Source organism: Conger conger, chromosome 3 (genome assembly GCF_963514075.1).
Source record: "Conger conger chromosome 3, fConCon1.1, whole genome shotgun sequence".
In the NCBI taxonomy this organism is placed as follows: Eukaryota; Metazoa; Chordata; class Actinopteri; order Anguilliformes; family Congridae; genus Conger; species Conger conger.
The window spans coordinates 45,877,011-45,900,157 of NC_083762.1; the positions used below are offsets into that span (position 1 = coordinate 45,877,011).

At 41.0% G+C, this 23,147-nt stretch overlaps 1 protein-coding gene and 1 long non-coding RNA gene across 3 annotated transcripts in view; both read right to left on the reverse strand.

Moving 5' to 3' along the window:
• Positions 1-23,147, reverse strand: part of LOC133123740 (dynein, cytoplasmic 1, intermediate chain 2a) — a 58,475-nt gene that overhangs the window by 3,455 nt on the left and 31,873 nt on the right. For both annotated transcript variants that reach the window (XM_061234242.1, XM_061234243.1), the window contains 9 exons: positions 20,166-20,261; positions 13,528-13,690; positions 11,560-11,659; positions 10,385-10,510; positions 9,440-9,586; positions 6,707-6,820; positions 6,252-6,385; positions 4,811-4,955; positions 4,359-4,499 (listed from right to left, as the gene is read on the reverse strand). In XM_061234242.1, the coding sequence (XP_061090226.1) occupies positions 4,359-4,499; positions 4,811-4,955; positions 6,252-6,385; positions 6,707-6,820; positions 9,440-9,586; positions 10,385-10,510; positions 11,560-11,659; positions 13,528-13,690; positions 20,166-20,261 (1,166 nt within the window). The remainder of the gene's footprint in view (positions 1-4,358; positions 4,500-4,810; positions 4,956-6,251; positions 6,386-6,706; positions 6,821-9,439; positions 9,587-10,384; positions 10,511-11,559; positions 11,660-13,527; positions 13,691-20,165; positions 20,262-23,147) is intronic.
• Positions 15,159-16,177, reverse strand: LOC133123741 (uncharacterized). The gene is made up of 2 exons (XR_009708244.1): positions 15,464-16,177; positions 15,159-15,364 (listed from the first exon to the last, which is right to left on the reverse strand). It is a non-coding gene; the product is annotated as an uncharacterized LOC133123741 (long non-coding RNA).

A 23,147-nucleotide genomic window follows, 5' to 3' on the forward strand; every position in this document is an offset into this window, starting at 1 on the left:
GCCATTCTAAGACCATGGTTGATTACATGGTCCACAATGGTAGCCCTCACTTCATTGGAGACAACCATGTTCATTTGTCCTCTTTTGTCCTCTTTTTGTGGTCTTCTCCTAACCATACCACCATGCATCCTTACTCCTCTTCCTCGAAGATGAGCAGGCACTGGCCCCTGTTCCAATGTTTGCCTGAGCAGGTTCCTCCATAATCAGAAATTGTAGTACAGTAATTGTGCTGTACCTGTGCCCGACAGTAATTTGAGACTGGGTGATCTCAGATGTGAGGAAACTTCCCATAGTAAGTAGAATCCAATTCAGCTAGCAAACAATTTAGCAGACATTACATCAATACCATGTCTCTAAAACTTAGGCAGTATCTACTTGACATGTCATGATAGCTGGATGAACCAATTTGCATATGATGACATACACAAAGAGTAGTGACACAGATGTGTTTGAGAGTCAAAACTATTCAACAGAAAACAACAATCCATTCTGATCAGCAAGACTCTGGCGATTGATAATTGGGCCAATTGTAGTCAATTGGACTTGATCATTTGCAAAATGTGCTTCACATATGCAATTTGTAGAATGGAATGAGAAATGGTGTTCTGCTGTGAATGACAAGTGATGTCATGATGTGGAGGTTCACATACTGTTTTGAGAACGTTAATTGTCGACAATTGGGCCAAAGTGATTGAGGAAAAACTCACTGTATTTAATGATGGCAAGTGGGCCGAATTAATTCTATAATGTAAGGCAAGTTCTCGACCAAGGATTTTACCTATCAAGTATTCATTGAAGCTCAATGATGCTGCCCTGAGGAAATTGCAAGACAGCGGGTGAAATCAAACATGGCGATGCCCTCCTAAACTTCTACCAAACAGAAACACCGCAATCAAAACCTTCGCTTGGATATTTTCATACATCGGATTATCTACCTCTTCAACCCTGGAAAATGTATTTACCCTCATTGACAACTACTTTTATAACCTGCCCAAATCTTCAAATCTACTGTAAATACACTCCAATATGGCACAATGACTTTCTGCTCAACAAAAAAAACACTTATCTTCAACACATGGAATCAAAGCGGTATCACACACCTCCACCATCTTTTCCAGAATAATGAATTCATTACTTTTCAGAATTTGGTCCAGAAGTTCAACATCGGGAAAGAACAATACCTTCAATACCTCCAATTAAAGTCTGTTCTAAAATCTAAAATCAATATATCAAAAAACAATTTACTCCCACCCCTACTAGTAGAAGAAATCAGCAAAATCTCCAACCCATGGAAAACTTTCAAAATTATATAAACTAATATCCACCATAGACAAAACAATTTCCATCCCAATCAAAGCATGGGGAAAAAGACCTGTCATTTACCGCTGGACCCAAATCTGCAGGAACACCTTCACAATGACTAACAATACTAACTTGCAACTAATAAAGTACAAGGTAATCCACAGATCACATATCACTTAACACAAGATAGGATAGTATAGGATGGGACACACTGACTCCGATACATGCTCACACTGCACACTAAAAACACCAGACAATTACCTCCACTCCACCTGGCTCTGCCCACCAACTCAACGTTTCTGGCTAGAAGTTATCAAAAGAATATCTCTCATTTTGAGCTGCAGCATTCCAGTATCTCCATCCCTCTGCCTACTCGGAGATCTGTCGGTAATACAACCACCAATCCAAAATTCAAAACCGATACTCATCGCCTTGACTGTCGCCAAGAAAACTAACCTGCTAAACTGGAAAACTCTAAATGCATTACACATCACACAATGGTTAAACCTCCTCAAAGAATACATATCCATGGAACAAATTACACTCCAGCAACAAACCTCATTCTTTAAAACAGTTTGGGGCCCCTTCATCATCTCATTAGACTTGCCTGTTAACTAATCCCACACACACACACACACACACACACACACACACACACACACACACACACACACACACACACACACACAAAGAAAACCTTTCATCATCTTGCTTTCCGATCTCATATGTCCTACATCAGAACATAAACGACCCCTTTAATCTTTATACAATCCATTATATATAATCCTTATGTCCTGTCATGCTTATCTCCATGTCTGTCTGTCTGTCGGTCTATCCATCCATCTGCTGAGTTTTATCTTTATTAATCTTGTAATATCTTGTATCTGTATTATGGTATTACGGTGGGGGGTGCGTGGGTACGGAGTGGCTTCACCTAAATGTATTTGCACTTGAAATGAAACAATAATGATGTCCTCCGTTGGTGGCAGGATTAATAAAAAAATAAAAGTATTCATTGAACCGGTGTAAAAATCTCAATCACAAAATGCATTGCATTAACATGGCAGCATATTAATATTTTAATAAATTCAACAAATACAAAATGAATTGTATACACTCATGAGCACATTATTAGGTATTTATTAGACATATTTTTTAGAATTATACTGCTGTAGCCTATGATATGTTCAATGTTCAGAGATGCTCTTCTGAATACCACTGTTGTAATGTGTGGTTATTTGATTACTGTCATCTTCCTATCAGCTTTGTCTGGCCATTCTCCTCTGATATCTCTCATAAAACAAGGCGTTTCTATCAGCAGAACTGCTACTCACTGCATTTGTTTGTTTGTTTTTTGCACCATTCTTTGCAAACTCTAGAGACTAGTGTGCGTGAAAATCCAAGGAGATCAATAGTTTCTGAGATACTCAAACCACCCTGTCTGCCACCAACAATCATTCCATGGTCAAAGTCACTTAGATCACATTTTTCCCCCATTCTGATGGTTGATGTGAACATTACCTGAAGCTCCTGACCTGTATCTACATGACTGTATGCATTGCACTGCTGCCACACAACTGTCTGTTTAGATATTCATGCCATTAAGTAGGTGCAATAAAGTAAAATTTTTCCTAATAAAGTGCTCTGTGAGTGTCTACGAACATACTGTAGGCAATATATCTGCTTCCACGCTTTTATCCAGAACGACATACCTATGGCCTATGTGAATGACATCATAGCAATATACACTCTATACTCTACAATATACACTTTAATGCAGGATCTATCAATTAGTCACACTAGTTTCAAAAAAATATGTTGAAAGAGCATGCTTTAGAAAAGTGCTAAATAAGTATATTGCCTCTTAATTTTGATATACAAAATTGGCAATACAGTGTAGAGTACAGTACTCTAATTATTTGAGAGGTTTGAATCTTAAACAATCTGCCCAGTGGTGAGCACATTTTGTTTGACAGAGTAGGCATTATACAGGGCTGTAGCAGTTGCCAGATCTGTGCCTTCATGGAGAGCTGTCCAGTTTGAAATCGAGAAAAAAAAATTAATATGAATTTGAGTATTGTTTTAAGTTAGTGTTCACGCTGCCATAAAATTTTTAATTAAATGAACTTGAGAAGACAAGCAGTTTACACTAATTAATGTCCAGACTGCCTTAAACTTTTAAGCGCATTATTTCACAAATTGTTAGTAATTCTGTAATTTATTCTGTACAAGCATATTGCCAGGGCACTGAACTGACCTGAAACCAATACACCCTGTACACCTGGCATTTCCCAGGTGAGGTGTGAATATTCCTGGAACAGCACTATTAAAATTATGGGAAAATATAAAAGTACTGATTGGACAGTACTGATCTGTTATCCCTGAGGGTGTTGAGACTCATAATAGCACCAGGCCTCAATGCTATTTGGATGCCTGATACTGCAGGCTTCACAAGCATAAGCACTGAATCATTTGGCTTGTTTTTTCTCAGTGAAGCATGTCACAACAGTAATGACAGCCTATGTATATATATGTGTGTGTGTGTGTGTGTGTGTGTGTGTGTGTGTGTGTATCTGTGTGGTGTGTAGGTGTGTGTGTGTGTGTATCTGTGTGTGTGTCTGTGTGTGTGTGTGTGTGTGTGTGTGTATCTGTGTGGTGTGTTGGTGTGTGTGTGTATCTGTGTGTATCTGTGTGTGTGTCTCTGTGTGTGTGTGTGTGTGTGTGTGTATCTGTGTCTGTCTGTGTGTGTGTGTGTATCTGTGTGTGTGTGTGTATCTGTGTGGTGTGTAGGTGTGTGTGTGTGTGTATGTGTGTGTGTGTGTGTGTGTGTATCTGTGTGTGTGTGTGTGTGTGTGTGAGTAGGTGTGTGTGTGTGTGAGTAGGTGTGTGTGTGTGTATCTGTGTGTGTGTGTGTGTATCTGTGTGTGTGTGTGTGTGAGTAGGTGTGTGTGTGTGTATCTGTGTGTGTGTGTGTGTGTGTGTATCTGTGTGTGTGTGTGTGTGTGTGTATGTGTGTATCTGTGTGATGTGTAGGTGTGTAGGTGTGTTTACTGTACCTCAGTGTCATTGTTGAGGTTCCACAAGTCAAGGTGGCCAACTCCGTCCACACAGGCAAACAGGGCGGGGTGGGTGGGGGACCACATGACGTCGTAAACATAGTCTGAGTTGTCCTCAAAGGAGTACAGCGGCTTGTTGTTCTGCAGGTGAGAGAAGGAAAGAGCCATAAACAAGTTGTCACAGGACAGTTACATCACCAGGGCCCACCAACATAGACGCACACACTCGGCCAAAATACTGCTCTCACACATGACGTCAATATCCTTATTCAGAGAGAGCAGGACAAAAACAACGGAAAGAGAGAGGGAAAGAGAAAGAGCAGGCCATGGTTCACTAACAAATAGGCTTGCTTATAAAATACAATCCATGGGTGGTAGTCCTGGTTCTGAAGGGAGTAGGCAGGGGACAACACTGGTAACTGTGGGCCGGCATGTGGAATATCCCTCAGTACCTTGGTGCTCCAGAGCTTGACAGTCCAGTCAAAGGAGGAGGTGGCAAAGAGGTGGGAGAAGTCAATGGGGCCTACAGCAGTGTGGCAGTGTATCCCCGTAATGGGCCCGTGGTGCCCCTCAAACATCTCGCTGATCCCCGCTTTGCTGTAAAAGACAATACAAAATGTCTACCCGTTAGGAGGTTCGACTGCCTAGCTGATCCCCACTTTCTTTCAGACAAGACGGCACACCCCTTAACACATCCCCTCAGGTCGTAGGTCTTACTATAAACAAGTTAAATGTAGCACAGACCCATAAACAGTGATGCATTTAACGTATCTATGTGCACCAACACACTCGCTCATCCTGGCTTTGCTGAAGTCCCATGATATACACTCAGTGATCACTAGACCTGGACACCAGTTTGTTAATGCAAATATTTAATCAACCAGTTATGTGGCAGCAACTAAATGCATAAGCATGCAGACGCGGTCAAGAGGTTTTGCTGGTTTTCCAGACCAAATGTTAGAATGGGGAAGAAATGTGATCTAAGTGACTTTGACCGTGGAATGATTGTTGGTACCAAACCGGGTGGTTTGAGTATCTCAGAAACTGCTGAGCTCTAGGGATTTTCACACACAACAGTCTCTAGAGTTTGCAGAGAATTGTGCAAAAAACATCCAGTCAGCAGCAGTTCTTCATTAATGAAAGAGGTCAGAGGAGAAGGGCCAGACTGGTCGAAGCTGACAGGAAGGTGACAGTAACGCAAATAACCAGTGGTATGCAGAAGAGCATATCTGAATACAATGTGTCAAAGCTCTAAGTGGATAGGCTACATCAGCAGAAGACTTAATCTAAAAAATAAGTCTAATAAATACCTAATAGTGCTCACTGAGTGTAAATATACAATGCACAACTTCATCATGGCTCAGGCTCAGGGCGACATGGCTTAGACAGTAAGAGCAGTCGTCTGGCAGTCGGAGGGTTGCCGGTTTGAGCCCCCGCCCGGGCTGTGTTGAAGTGTCCCTGAGCAAGACACCTAACCCCCAAATGCTCCTGACGAGCTGGTCGGGGCCTTGCATGGCTCCTTTTTAAAAATGTTCTTTTGAGTTTTTTTCTGCAACTTCCACCTGTACGGGAGTGACGCGTCGCCAGCTGCCGCTACTTTTCACTCTATTCAACGAGCTAAGCTGTACAGCAATCACACCAGAGAAGCGGGTCAATCATCCCTAGGTGATGAAATCGCTCATTCACAGCCCCACACGACTGCCAGCCACTGTCATAATTGGATGCCAGACCATGGTGTAAGCTAAGGCATCAAGACTAGCGCTTCAACAGGACCCTCCATCTGAGGGTTTCATTGGACCACCTATTTTGACTTATGCTGATGGCCATTTTTCTCTAGACATCCCATTAGGAGCCACAGTGTATGGTTGTCTTGGGTGGAGCCTGTGCCCGTACCTTCCATGGCGGCATGCTGTGTACACAGACCCGTCCTCGCTCCCCACCACAAAGTTGTTGACGTCTCCAAGGGGGAAAGACATGGAGGTGACAGCCACAGCCTTGGACTGCTTGAACACCAGCTCCAGGCTGTCCTGTGGAGCGGAAGGAGGGTGGGCAGTAGTGGAGTGAAATTCAGACCCTGGTTCTCCCACCCGCAGCACGCTACCATGCACTTCCCCATTCAAACTCAATGTGATACCGCAGTTTTGAAAGCGCTCATGGAATGGAACCCCTGCATTAGAAACCTCAAAAGGGGGGGGTAAGGTCGGAATGTTTTCTACAATACAATTAAAACCCAAAAAAAGTCCAACTTTGACATCCATGCAGAGATAGGCTTCGGGGCATGTGTGACAGCTGGAGTAAACCGAGGCGTTTACTGTGATCTGGTGAGTGGGGTGGGGTAGGGCGGTTACCTGCGGCTGGGACAGCATGTCGAGGCTCCAGGAGCACATCTTGCCATCAGTGGAGATGCTGATCAGGTTGTGTGCATTCTGTGTACCCACCACGTTGACACAATACACAGGGTGCTGTACGGGGCCAGAGAAAGGCAGGTAGTCACACTTCTGCAGCATGTTCTTCACTGTTACCAATTTGCTCCAATCCCCAACCGAGCATACACGGCTTCTCTTTGATAAAGTAGCTAATACTTCACATTAAATACTGAAAAAAGTTATCCTAGAACAGACAGTAACAGTAAACAGTAGTAAACCCAAGTAGATGTCCCTGAAATGACACTAAGGACCCTATTTTCCAGGTGGCACCCTGCTGTACTGGCGACTTTGCATTTTCGTCTTTGATTCATACGATTCCGACCCCTCTGGTAATTTTGGGACTCACCGTGCCCTGAAGTGGAAGGAGAGGTACTGCTCGGGTGTGTCAAGAGCGAAAAGTGCATTACTTTGGTGTAGCTCATTTCAAAGTCCACCATTTGCCCTTTTGCCACCCACCTGCTAAACTCAGCTAATTTCTGGGCTTTCCCAAGCAATGCGCACATGATCAGCCAAAAAAAAATCTAATGTTCAAATATGTGGGTCATGCAAGTAACCAAGGGGAATGTGGGCTGTGTTGAAGTGCCCCTGAGCAAGCCACCTAACCCCAATTTGCTCCTGACGAGCTGGTCGGTGCCTTGCATGGCAGCCAATCGCCGTTGGTGTGCGAGTGTGTGTATGAATGGGTGAATGAGAAGCATCAATTGTACAGCGCTTTGGATAAAGGCGCCATATAAATTCCAACCATTTACCATTTACAAGTCATTCACTGCTGCAAATGGCTTGGAAGCCTACAGCTGTGTTCAAATAAATAGCAGTGCGTTAAAAAAAGTGAATAAAGTACAAATATTTTTTAACAGCTTTTAGTTCAATATTTCAAATGTAGTGGAAACATTACACATTCAATTCCACATCAAAGCATTAGCAAATTTATCAAGTCTGCGTTATTCTTTTAGAGGAAGCAAAGAAAAGGAATGTTAATCTATTTTTAAAAAATGGCAGTGTCGACATTTTTCTCTTCAAACACTCTTCAAACTATATAAACTGAAGAAATGTTAGATTTAACTTCACTGTAAATTACTGAACTAATATTTAGCTGCATAACCATTGTTTTTGATAACTGCTATGCATCTGCGTTGCATCAAGTCAACCAAGTTCTGGCACCTAGAACCAGGTATTTCAGCCCAGGATGAACAAACTACATTCCAGAGCAAAAACCAAGTTTTGCTTCAGAAACTGCATTTTTTATGTCACCCCACAAGTTTTTGTCTGGAACCAAGATGTTGCTCGCTTACTCGTGTGTTTGCGGTCGTTGTCTTGTTTAAACACCCATTTCGGGGCCATTTCCTCTTCAGAATACAGCAACATAATCTCTTCCTATTTTGATGTATTCAAACTGATCCATGATCCCTTGTATACGAACCCAACACCGTAGTATGAAAAACATTCCCATACCATGATTTTACGCCACCATGCTTCACTGTCTTCACAGTGTACTGTGGCTTGAATTCAGTACCCAGGGGTCATCTGACTTACTGTTGACGACCACTAGACCCGAAAAGAACAATTTTATTCTCATCAGTCCACAGAATGTTACGCCATTTCTCTTTGGGCCAATCAATGTGTTCCTCTGCAAATGTTTACCGATTCAGCACATGCCCTTTTTTCAACAATGGTGCTTTACGGGGGCTTCTTGCTGACAGCATAGCTTTGATCAAACGTCTTCTGACTGTAACAGCACTTACAGGTAATTACAGATCATCTTTGATCTTTCTGGAGCTGACAAATGGCTGAATCTTTGCCATTCTGACTATTCTCCGAACTGTTTTCTTCCACTTGTTTCAGGTTTTTTTTTTTTGCCATTTTAAAGCATTTGAGATCATTTTAGCTGAGCATCCTATAATTTGCTGCACTTCTTTATACATTTTCCCCTCTCCAATCAACATTTTAATCAAATGACGTTGCTCCTCCAAACAATGTTTGGAACGGCCCATTTTACTTAGCAATTAAGAGGAAATATATTTTAGAGCAATGTGTGAAACATTTGCTTCCCTTTTCCTTAATAAAGGACAATTAATGACACTAGTTTTTTCACAGAATGAATTAATTCTCTAATTAAACTCCACACTGCTATTATTTGGAACACGCCCCTTTCAATTAATGAGTCAATTACTCAGAAGAAGCAGTGTGCTTGTCATGACAGTTGGGTCTGTTGTTTTACACTACAACATCTACAAATAAAGTATTTGCCATGCAGAAATATCACTACTACTAATAACAGTGGTTCATCATACTGATGTTGTACTGCTATTTTCTTGAATACAACTGTATGTTATGAACTTCCCTGGTTTTTTTTTTCTTTACTACAACATCAAGATACTGTTACAGTGTTTCTTAGTTATTGAATAGTGTGTTTAAACTATTGACCTACAGGTTTAATGGGAAATTAAAACTTGCTGATCATTTTAGACAATTGTATTGAAATTGAAAAAAATCTATTTATTTTGTTATTTGTTTGTTTGAACAAAATTTTTAGAATATGACTAGAAGTCACCTCTACCAATTTAGAAATCAACACACCAATATTGACTCAGTTTATTTCATCTCTTACTCTGAATGTGAAATGGAACAGTGTGTAACCAGGTGACGTAAGCATACCGTGTGTGCAGCAGCAGACAGCGGTGTCCTCTGGACAGGGGTCCTCTTGTTACTACGGTTGTCCCAAAGCACAATCTGGCCCGAGTAGGTGCCCCCCACCACGAGGTTAGGGTGAAACTTGGCAAAGGCAGCAGACATCACTGCAGACTGCTCATAGGGGGTGGGGTAAGGAGGAAAAGTGTACCATTAACCCCAGGCAAATGGATGACAGGGAAATAGTGACAGGCTTTTTGGAAATTACTTAATTTAAGTGGTGTTGGTTCATGTCACCACCAATCGAGAAAGGGTGGCTTGCAGCATGAAATGTAGGACTCACCAAGCATTATATAGAAGACCCCACCACTCAGAGAAACTAAGTCATGGCACCTGGCATGCTGCCCATGTTGTACTGTTTTGGGGCCCTCGGCTCCCTGGAAGCCCGCCTATAACGGGGTCTCATATGCAAGTTATGTGGATATTATACATGAAAGTTAAAAATGTAACAGCCAGTGGCAGCCAGCTTGACTTAAACAGCTAGGGAAACAGGTGATGTTGAATTTAAGCCCAGTTGGCTTAAATTTGTGCAACGCTTTGTCAGAAAATAACAAAAACAAAAGGTGGAGGAAAATTTCCCTCCCCTGAGTCTTAGGGGCCATTTTATTTGTGTGAGTGACGTGCCTATAGCTACGTCCAATTTGCAAGCAGCACATGTGCTTCAACTCATGGCTTCTTGTTTTGGGAATGGCGGGGCGGAGTGCAGTGGCGAGGCATGCAGAGGGGCTGCCCTCTTAAATCCCACGGCACTATTTCCGTGCAAAGGGGCCCTTGTCTTAATCCGTGCATTATTCGATATGCGTCGCCGGCCAAAGGCGGCAGGGTGGGTACAGTAGGTGGTTGGCTGGTGGCATCACCCAAAGGGCAGCGCTGATGATGCGGACAGTGAGATGGAATCCCAGGCTCACTCACCTGGCAGTGGAAGACATACTCAGGTGTGGTCTTCTTGTACTTCATATTCCACACCAGCGCTACGCCATCTGGCTCATGGGGGGCGTCCTCATTGTTGTTATATGAGGCCACCAGCAGCTCGGGATACTGCAGGCAGACATGACACAAATGATTGTGCAGGAGGGATAGGGGGGCTGGCTTTGCTTCCTGCATTAGGTTTGGTGTCATGCCCTCACTGGCCCTCCTTTATCAGGATATATAGCAGTAGATCCTCTTGCAGATGCATTTAATACACAGAACAGCTTCCCACATGCTGGCAATCTTCACTAATGTTTTGGTTAAGAACATAATTTGGGATGCTTGGAACACGAATAATTGCCAAGTCACAATTGCTGGCAGCAATAGATTTCTTCTCCTATGCAATCAGTTCCATACTCAGCTCAGCTCAATACAGTTGATACTCAGATACCTCAGATACCCTGAACCTGGTTTGAGAGCAAGAGGTGTGCCTAGAATTAAGTTTGAGTGTCAAGAGAGCAAAGAAGAGGCAGGTCTATGCATGTTAGGGCTCCATATGGAATCAGATCTGAGTGTATCAGGTCTCTATGGACCCAGAGGGCTACATGGAGCCAGGTCTGTGTGTCAGAGATCTGAGTCAACCCTTAAAAATTCTGCCAAAGGCAGTTGCACATACATGACTCGAGGAAGTTAATCTTTCAAACACTTACCAGATGTAAACACAGCATTAAACACTGCCATTCCTCTGACTGTGCTGCAAACTACATTTTACAGATTGAGATCACACCTTTCAGCACAAACACCCCTTGCAACACTGCCAAGACCTTGTTCAATTTCTAGAATATATTGATTTCAACTGCTATGATGTTGATCACTGTGACCAAGTACTGAATTTTTCTTTAACATTTTCCTTGATTTAGGTACTCTTAAATATTAAATAAATACAAATGTCAGTGTCGCCTACTGCATATATGAGGAAACCTTGATTAATCAGTCATGGTTAAGGGCAAATTAAATTGTTCTAAGACAATAATACTGCACTCACTCTTCAGCTCAGCTGCTCAAGAACGTATGGTATACAGGATGACAGAGGACTGCCAGTGTTGAGTGCTTTTCCGTGTGAGAGTTGCAGGAAGGAGGAAACAAAGGAAAATACACTGCCCAGTATTATGTGTTACCTGAGGAGACCAGTCCAGACAGGTGACCACGCGGTGCTTGGACCAGCGCTCATCTGTGAACTGTCTGTTCAAAGACAGTTTGGCTCCAGCCTGGATCTCTCTGTCATAGAATGCGCACACCACAGTAAGGACACAAACAGACATCTAATTTTGATAGAGTAGCTGAGCATATCAAACAAATACAACTTTCGTCACTCCTTGTAAAATAACTAATCGTTCTACATGAAATATATGTCAAGACATAATATTTGGGGTTATCTAATACTAAATGATAAATAACTGTAAAGCTCCGTAAGTCACCCTGGATAAGAGTGGGAAATTATTATTATTAAGATAAATATAACCGCAAGCAGTAACAAGCAAATAGTAATCATGTTGTCCCTCACCCCCATGCACTGTTGCTACCACTTATTTAATTGGGTGGGGGACAACTGCCTGACACCTGACCTTGGTAGTAGCTATGAAGCTAAGCTTTTAATGGATAGACCAACTTGAAAGTCAGCTAAAATTGCAAAACATTGTTCTGAAAAAGTGTAACAGTGGCATTTGCTGTTGACTATTGCCACGCAGGAGATCGCAGAACCTAGCAAGGTCATCTTGCAGCATATTGGGAGCTACAATCCAAGCACTATAAAGGAACATCTCATCTGCCAACCTGATTGATTCATGCCTGAAATTTACTATGCATTCTATATTTTGACGTGTAAGAATATACAGGTGGAGAAAAAATATTATTTTCATGTGTGATGTATTGAGACTTTGTGTATTTCTTATGCGGGACAGCTGTGATATATGTGAAATGCTGGTACATATGAATTCATGCAACTTCTATTAAGATATTTGTGGAGTTTGAACTTAAGTAATGGATAATAGGATGGTTACTTACAGGTGGGTTGTCTTGGGCTTCTACCTGTTGTGATATCTGTTGAACTCTTACCATTACTACACCTTGATGAAGGCGTAGTGCCAAAACATGTTGGGTTATTTTCAAGTGTAAGTGAGCGATTTTTATTTTTTCACAAATGATAGACAGTAACCAACTTAGCTGACCTATTTATGTTGTGATTTTTGCTCCGCTGCCTTTGCGAAGTTGAATATTTGCAAGTTCTTGGTGCTGCTAGCAATTCACATCAATACTTATGGACTTATGTATGAGAATTGATCTCATAAAACCTAATAGGAAAGGTCGCTTAAATAATAATATCATAAATAATTCCATATTATCTTTTCACCAAGCTAGCTTAAGGCTACGGGAAAAGGCTATTTAATTTTAACGCTGATGTTTTTTACTGCAATCTCCATTGTTGTATGCATTGATTGGTTTCTTCTACTCTGCATGGACTGACTGTAAACCAACTGTTTGTGGGTGAGGCCACTTTTACTTTTACAGCTATAACTCTTCATCTCATCTTAACCAAATTTGGTAGAAGAGTGTAGAATGTGATCCTGTAGAAGCTCACATGTTTTGGCATCACTCAACCAATAGGTGTTGCTAAAAGAAGCAAAAAGGAGTAAATGCCTCTCTCTGATAAACAGTTTGACCAATCACGTTAAAACTTTGCATGTCTATGAGTCAGTCTCCAATGGCATGCAAAATTATAGCCATATCTTAAAAAAAAAAAAACAGTCAGTGACATCCCTAAGCAATTCCAGATCGTGCTGAAAATACAATGTCAAAATTTGTGACCGAGACTGTTTACCTTTCATCCGATGGTTGTCTTTACAGCCCAAAAATGCAGGACTGTTAATTCTGTTAATTACCACTTGTGTTTATATTTACTATTGTTATTAGTAGTAGTAGTAGTACTGTCATGCAAAAAAAATTGCCAAAGGTATGGAAGAAAAATTCAAAAACAATCACACTGCTGTGGAGCTCAGAAAATAATGGATATATGCATGCTTCTCCATAATAAAAACACTGCAAACACTACTAAGCTCAGTGAAACAGTGGGAATGACTAATCTTTACCCTTCCTTCTCCTCCAGATCCCGTCCACTATAGTCGAAGAAGACGTCCACGTGCTCAGACAGGGCACGCTCGACAATGCGGGTGCTGTGATCAAAGAAGGTCATGAACTCCTCCGAGTGCAGGATCTGCAGCTTCTCTTCCTCAGTCAGTTCATGGGGGGATACTGTGTAGACACAGGTACACTGTGACAGATACCACCAACAAAACTCTGCAGGTTTAAGATTCAGTCACACGTCAAACTAAATTAGCTATAAATATAGCTGCTGGGGTCCAAGCACATGCCTAGTAAAAGACCACTGTGTTATAGCGTGGTATATGTTTTCATTGGTTGGCAGTTCCATTCAAAATGGCACATTTGGAACCTCAATATCTCACCCATTTCAAAACCAATCTCAATGCCATTTTGCAGGTCTTCTATAATGGCAACAGGCTCACCAACTACGCAACTACTACACTGCACCATTTCTGTGTTATGGATACCTTTATAAAATTAGCATAAAACATTATCATTTTTTTGAGCAAAGATAACTACATTTAAATCCAACAGCCATAGACACAAGTCCACTCATTTTGTGGGCAATTCAATACATTTTGATTAATTGTCCATAGACTTAACATGGGGGAGAGGCATGCTAACACAAATTAGGCTAATTTAACGTTATATTATTAAACAGACAGCAGACTGTCTAAAGTTCCAAGCAAGCACTCAATTTATGAAAACGGAGAATGGTAAATAATCGGATTCAGTAAAGTGAGGGCAGCCAAAGAGGCCAGCTGGGTCGGCGTACACAAACGGAAAACTTACAGAACTCCTGGATGGAGTTTTCTGCGGTAAATGTAGCTATACTGTAATCTATATTGTCTAGCTACCATTAGTAAAACTAAAGTATGAGGTATGTTTTCCCAACCTGCACTGTATGAAATTAAACAAATTAAACATTCCACTAATTTTACTACCTGCTCTCTGAGAACAGTGTGACGTTAGTTAACTAGCTAGTTAACTAACGCATTTGTCTGTAGAATAGCTAGCTCTAATGTTAGCCAACTGTCCTATTGGGTGTGATCTGGGGTGACTATGCAAGACCTTTGTGGCTAACACATGTCTAGCTACATTAGATAACTAGCTGTAACTTGATATGGCCAGCACTTGATACAGCAAAGCTTAACAGTCTAATAAATGTTCCCTTTCATAATTTGTTTGTTTTATCCAAAATTGTGTTAACCAGGTAGCTAGGATACTATGATACATTTATATGTCTTGTTCAACTAGTCAAGCAAGCCAATACCAATGTGTTTTATTGATTTTTATGAGTAACCTAACAGTGTAGCTAGTAAGTAACTGTTAGACCGAACAATAGCTCTTCGGCCTATATTAGCTTGATGTACAGTACTGTGCAAAGGTTTTAGGCAGGTGTGAAAAGTAAGAATGCTTTCAAAAATAGAAATGTTAATCATTTCTTTATCAATTAACAAAATGCAAAGTGAGAAAAATCTAAATCAAATCAATATTTGGTGTGACCACCCTTTGCCTTCAAACCAGCATCAATTCTTCTAGGTACACTTGCACAAAGTGAGGGATTTTGGAGGCATATAGTCAGGTATGTGATTAAACAATTATACCAAACAGGAGCTAATGATCATCAATTTAATATGTAGGTTGAAACACAATCATTAACTGAAATAAAAAACAGCTGTGTAGGAGGGTTAAAACTGCATGAGGAACTTTGCTTCCAAGATGAGGTTGCTGAAGACAGTTTAATGTCAGAAGTCATACACCATAACAAGAATGAGCACAGCATCAGGAAGGTCTCTCATCACCAGATCTGCTGTCCAAGCTCTGTTGAAGAAGCAAAGAAACGGGCAACATTGAGGACCGTAGACGCAGTGGTTGGCCAAGGAAACTTAGTGCAGCAGATGAAAGACACATCATGCTTACTTCCCTTCGCAATCGGAAGATGTCCAGCAGTGCCATCAGCTCAGGATTGGTGGAAACAAGTGGGACCCAGGTATACCCATCCACTGTGCAGAGAAGTCTTGTCAGAAGTGGTCTTCATGGGAGAATTGCGGCCAAAAAGCCATACCTCCGACATGGAAACAAGGCCAAGCGACTGAACTATGCTGGTAAACACAGGAACTGGGGTGCAGAATAAAGGCAGTAGGTTCTCTGGACTGATGAGACAAATGTGAAATATTTTGACTAATAGGCAGTTTGTTCGCCAAAGGGCTGGAGAGCGGTACAAGAATGAGTGTTTGCAGGCAACAGTGAAGCATAGTGGAGGTTCCTTGCAAGTTTGGGGCTGCATTTCTGCAAATGGAGTTGGGGATTTGGTCAGAATTAATGGTCTCCTCAATGCTGAGTACAGGCAGATACTTATCCATCATGCAATACCATCACGGAGGCATCTGATTGGCCCCAAATTTATCCTGCAGCAGGACAACGACCCCAAACAGCCAATATCTTCTATCTAATATCTAACTATCTTCAGCGTAAGAAGAACAAGGAGTCCTGGAAGTGATGGTATGGCCCCACACAGAGCCCTGATCTTAACATCATCGAGTCTGTCTGGGATTACATGAAGAGACAGAAGCATTTGAGGCTGCCTAAATCCACAGAAGAACTGTGACTAGTTCCCCAAGATGTTTGGAACAACCTACTTGCCGAGTACCTTCAAAAACTGTGTGCAAGAATACCTAGAAGAATTGATGCAGATTTGAAGGCAAAGGGTGGTCACACCAAATATTGATTTGATTTAGATTTTTCTTCTGTTCATTCACTTCTTCTGTTCATTGATTTTGTTAATTGATAAAAATAAACTCTTAAAATTTATAGTTTTGAAAACATTCTTATTTTACAGCATTTTTTCACACCTGCCCAAAACCTTTACCCAGTACTGCATGGTGTTTAACTTAGCTCTAACGTTACATACTCTATACAGAGTCTGTTGGTTCAATGCCCAATGCAACCACATTCTGTTGTATGCTCATGATCCAACTAACGTTAGATGCATACTAGTTACCTTTGGTTGAGAACAGACTTCAGAAGGTTGAGAACCAAGAATGTATCATCAATAAATAGCAAAAATGCCACTTTTTGCCAGTAGATGGGATCAGCGTATAATAAATGGGGAGAATGGGATTTTCTTTACTTAAATTACCGGGAATAGATTATTTAATGTAAGTTCTCAACTGAGGGTTTTATTTTTTAATGCATATTTACCCATCAACCTATCAACTATTAATTGAACGTCTTGGTGTAAAAACGAAAGAAATGAATCACAAAAAACTATGTTTTAAGTGAAATGGTAGACACCACCGTCTGAAGACCCAGAGTAGATTACATTACATTATATTAGTGGCATTTGGCAGACGCTCTTATCCAGAGCGACGTACAGTTGATTAGACTAAGCAGGAGACAATCCTCCCCTGGAGCAATGCAGGGTTAAGGGCCTTGCTCAAGGGCCCAATGGCTGTGCAGATCTTATTGTGGCTACACGGGGATTAGAACCACCGACCTTGCGTGCCCCAGTCATTTACCTTAACCACTATGCTATAGGCCTTAAATCATCCACACGGATTTGTTTTTACTAGGAGAAAGAAAGTGCTAGAAAAATGCAACAGTGTCAGAATTTGTTTGCAGTAGCACAATTTTACACTTTAGGTTTTACATTAAGATTTATGCAATGAATATGCAAAGTGACAAAATTACATGGTAGACGATGTCGACTAATCGTGCAGCCCTAATTAAATGATAAATTATGTGTGTAGGCACTTTTAAAATCACCATCAGTGTAACCGTTTCCTAAATATGGGACAAAACTTTTCAAAACAAACGCGTCCAAACACGCCTGTGTTTCCCAGAAGGTAACAGGCACTCAAACTCGCTTGAACGCCGAGACTGGTTTATGTACAGTCACCCATCCAGGGGGTCACATAACCAACAGAGTCTGGCGGCGAACAGAGGACACTTCCAACTCTTCCCACTTTCAATCATCATTTCCGAGCAATTGAACTATACTAGACACTCGTAGCAAAGAGCTTAGAAGAGAGAATGAGGCCAAAGTTTCGGGAGGGGATGTCATCATCTTTGATGACATCGCTAACGTTAAATGACAAAGCTAGCTCACAATTTCATTATTCCACCGTTTCACTGTTTAAGCTGCTTTCTGTAGCCTAAGTTACCTTCATTTTCATATGAAGGACAAAGTTTTGCACCCAAAGTTTATTAGTGCTAGTACATACAGTACAATGCATATTGGGAATCTAATTTGCAACATTAGTTCTGATCTGATACAAGTAACGTTATATTCGCTGACGTCATACCCTGTCTTTAGAATAGGAATCAACAGCAAACTGCTTAGTATACAGTTTATACAGTACTGTGCAGAAGTCTTAGGCACCATAGACTATTAAATACAGTGGATAGAAAATGAATACACCCCCTTCAATATTTTTATGTCTTGTTGTGTCACGGAATGTAAATTTAATGGATTAAAATGGGACTTGTTTTTCCCGGACCCAAAGAACACAACATACCACATGAATGCAGTGAAAAAAAGAGCGCATTTAACGGACAAAACTGAAATTTCCTAATTTTTTTAAGTGTCACCCCTTCTAAGTGTCACTCTTCCTCCTTGTCCCTTTTAGGTGGGTGAAGTTGTTTCGGCAGCAGTGACACTGAAGAAGCACTCAGTCAAAGTTGTTCCAACTAAAAATCTAGTTTAAAATAAAACAACAGATTAATCTGGGGAATCATTGTGCTCTGTGCAAGAAGCTTCAAGAGACCAGAGAATTCCAAAGTAACAATAGGAAATATCCTAGCCTTTATGCAATACCATCATAAAGTATGACCAATCATTTGTCATACAAACATAACATTGTCTCTCTTAACCCGCCTTAATATTTTCTGTTACCCTATGAAAGCTGAGCTGTCCTAACCTTTCATCTCTGCGATTAGTCAGGCCGCCCGGCCTGCAATCACCAAATCAAAACACTTCCCTGTGAAGATGCACACTGCCTGTGTCAGAAACTTGTGCAATGGCCTTCTCTAACTTGTTTGGTTTGGTTTGTTCTCTTTGGCCTTTCAAACACCTGATCAAATGAGCTTCTTATACTTTGTGTACTCTTGTACAAAAAGAGCTCTTGTACAGCTCAATATGTTTGAACAGACACACAGTTTTAAGCACTCATGCTGATTATTCATCTTATCAGCATTAAAATGATCCTTTAAACATTATGACTTATTGTAGTACTAAACATTACATTTATAATATATAGATATATAGAAACATTTAAAGAAAGGATATTTTGGCACATGATTCTCAATGTCATTCTAAACATTCAGTTTTAATAAAAGCATTTAAATCAAACTACATCCTCTAACAGCACAGCACTGGAACAAATCCATTGTAATTAATGACAGCAGCTCCACTGTAGCCATCACGTCGTGTTCGATGGCAGCGTCAAAGTTAAAGAATGGCTGAGGTTCATTCCCATATAGTGAATTGCATTTAATGAGAAATGTAGTTGTTCTGCTTGTTTCTTCTTATTTAACGACAAATTATGAAGCGGGTGGCTATTCACATCAGCTATGTCACCACAGTCTGTAATTTAGCTAATTAGCCAGTGAGCTAGCCCCAGTTTCTCAAAGGAATTATGAGAGATTGGAGTTTGCTAAATTAGCTGGTTACTGAACTTGAACTGAACAGAGAGCATCGTTGCTTAATCTAATGAGAAACATCATAGCTGTTGACATCTAATGTAAAGTGAGCTAGCAAAACACAACAATAGGCTGTCAAATTTATTGATGATGTTGATGGCTGCAATAGAGCTGGTAGAATGTCAAAATAATGGCTGCTGGTGATTGCTGACGTTCATGGCTGCAGTGGAGCCGTGCCGTAACTCGGTAAAGTCAGAGCTGTCCTGTGTCATGTGACTGTATGGATGGGTGGCCATCCAGTCTGTGTTCAAGGGTGGAGTTTGAGCGCCCGTTACCTTCTGGGTAACACAGGCTGGAGATTCAAGCCACTGGACGTGTTTGTCTTGAGAGGTTTTGCCCAATATTTAGAAAACAGCTACACTGACGGTGATTGCCTACACAAATTTTTTTTTTTTTTTTTTAAGATATTTTTTAGGCCTTTTTCAGCTTTATTGGACAGTATAGTATAGAGACACAGGGAGCGAGAGAGAGGGAAAGACATGCAACAAATGTCAGACGGTCGCATTCGAAACGCCGACGTCGCAGCTCGCAATGAGCATGCGGACAGTGCTCTACAGGCTGCGCCACCGAGATACCCGCCTACACACATTTAATCCAAATAAGCTGAACTGAAAAAAGCACGACAGTGCTCCTTTAACAAGAACAGATTCAAATGTGAAAATAAAAAAAATAGTAACATTAACCATGAAATAATTTATTTATAGGTTATTGAAATGTTTATAGTTATTACAGTTCTGTGACCCATGTCACTGATTTGAACCAGAATGATTAAAGGAAATGTACTATTGCTTCTCCCAAACCCAGTTAACACACAGAGCCAACAGTTGAATTGTCAATAATTATCCCTTGATAAATCCGAAACCTCACAGGATCACTGCTCCTTTCCCAGGGTCCTATGCTGTACAGCACTCCACATGCTTACCTTCCTCCTCATCCTTCTGCGCTGGCTTCTCCTCTGGGTGCTCCAGTGTGGTTTGAGGTGGGGTTATCTCCTCCTCCTCCTCCTCCTCATCTTCCTCTGTAGGAGACAATATTTTTGAGCACAAGGTTGCTACACCATTCAAGTCAAAGGCAGGCAAAATAAAAGTAACAAGCGTAGTGCATGTGGGGCGACATGGCTCAGGCAGTAAGAGCAGTGTCTGGCAGTCGGAGGGTTGCCGGTTCGATCCCCCGCCCGGGCTGTGTCGAAGTGTCCCTGAGCAAGACACCTAACCCCTAAAATGCTCCTGACGAGCTGGTCGGTGCCTTGCATGGCAGCCAATCGCCGTTGGTGTGCGAGTGTGTGTATGAATGGGTGAATGAGAAGCATCAATTGTACAGCGCTTTGGATAAAGGCCCTATATAAATGCCAACCATTTACCATTTACATGTGATGCCACGTGCGGAGATAGCATCCACTTTTTCTACACACTCCTCCAAATATTGTTTGCACCTTAACACCACATAACTATTTTAGACAGAAGCTTGCTAAAAGATGTTCATCAGTGACAGGTACAGTAAAGGTAACAGACAGAAGGTAATATGATGTGATGCAGATGGACTGTGCCGGAGGACTAAACTTTCAAAGTCTATGATTATGGCTGAAACAGGGCTAAGGTGCAGAACAGCAGCTGAGGCCTGCACTGCACAGAGCCAGTAAATATGAAAGAAAGATCGCCTAATGATAAAAGAATGCTGTCTACAGCTTCTGTAGCTGACGGAACCTTTTTTACAATCAATGTTTCAAAGGGTAATGAAAATATCAAGGCAATAACAATAGCAAAGCTGAAAGCAAATTAGTTTGAAAAATGTTTTAAAGTTAAGGCAATACAGGTATTTTGTCTCAAGTAATGAACATGAAGACAAGAACATTTGAAAACAACTGAGAAAACACAAATGACAGTTTTCTATTACAAAAGCAAAAAAGCATGCAAGGTGCAAGCAAAGTCCTAAAAGACCTAATTTAGGATGTTTAAGGGCCGGCTGTGCACGCACACACACACATCCACACAATGCATTCTATTACAGATTCACTTAATTGATCATTTATCACAACTAATATACTACACCTGACTGCTACCTCATTCTATTTAACTAATTGGACTGTATTTGCAGTTCAGTGAGTAAACCCTCCCTTCTCATCCTTTTCCATTGCACACCAAAAGGGACTGTTCCCAGACTGTTTCTTTGTCCTATCTTCCACCCTCCAGGCCATCTAGTGAGAAGGGAGTGCAGGAGATGAGATGTAGCTGGTCCATGAAGTCGACAAAGTCTCTAACCACATACTGTGATGTTTCAATTTACAGTGGTTGCGCGTTTCATTTGGCGCTGCCACCATAGTAGATCTACTGGGTGGTGACAAATTTGCATATTTTTTCTGTTTCCCCACAATAACTACTTGTTGTTTGCACAACCACCACCAGATGGCAAATGTGAGCATCCAAGCTGTCTGAAATACTTGCAATGTTCCGACAGTAGGGGGCAGCAGAGTCATATTTCTAATACAGGCCTAGGTTTGAGGGACAGTACATAAACTCCTCCAAAACTAGCCTACTATCAGTTATGTAATTAATAAACTAGAAATCTTCATAAACAGTTTAACCAGCGGATTGTGATTTCATTTTACTGACATCGAAGAGTCAATGAAGTCTCATTCAATTGAGCACATTCAGCATGAACTTTCCTGCTTCTAATTGTGACTGGTGCGTAGAAAGTATGTTGTCCAGACATAAAAAAATGATTGCTTCGAAAGACGCTAGATTTAGCGTCTTTAAAAACTAATTTGGTTTTTAAATGTTTAACATTCTACTCTGCAGGCACAGATGTACACACACACACACACACACACACACACACACACACACACACACACACACACACACACACTGCATTCCATTACATATTCACTTTGTTAATCATTTCTCACAACTAATATACAGTCCCCTCCAAAAGTATTGGAACAGCAAGGCCAATTCCTTTGTTTATGCAATACACTGACCTGGTATTTACACATAGAAGTGTTAAACTACTTAGAACATCGCAACTTTGGCATCACACCACCAAATTTATAGATGATCGAAAGTATTGGAACCGAGATTATTTAAGTAAATGAAAGTAACACATTTTGGTAGCATTTACATCACCAAACTGTTGCATTGTGATGCTTTTCCAGGCTTTTACTGCAGTATGCTTTTACTGCATACTGATAAGTGGTTTACATCTAGGGGTGAAGGTGTTTGTAATGTCACAGACTGTGAATGTTTTGGAGTTCTCAATGTCAACACTGATATTCAGAACCATTTCAGATGACAACAAATGTGTGATGATGAAATTTTAAGTTGGAAGTAGATCGTCAAACAATGTGCATTTCAGACGTGTCACATCCATAACGCTGGTATCTCCTCATACAAATCAAGACGAAGATATCAATAGTTTCATAATTGCCTTTTTTATATTCAGCCAAGCCTCCAACATTACATGGAAGTTTCAAGAACAGTCCATGAACTCCTCCAAAACTAGCCTACTATCAGTAATGTAATACAGTAAACTATAAATCTTCATAACTTTAACCGTCATTTCGCAAATAATGTTGAGGATCACTGTTGCATTTTATTGGAGGCCACAATAGTTAGTTAAAATTGGGGTTGGGAAATCTGACACTAGATGTGTAAATAAAGGCAACTTCACCCTGGAGATGTGTATCAAGGTCACCCAAGTAATAAAAAATATATATATTGAACATCTCGCCAGCCAAATGTTAGAACGCTAGATGCACTAGTGCACTCCACAAGCAGGTCTATGGTCATTCCAATCAGAGTGTGAGTTTAACCAGTTATTGTTATTTCATTGTACTGACATCGAACAGTCAATGAAGTCTCATTTGAGCATATCCAACAGTAACTTGTCCGTTTCATACTTGCCTGAA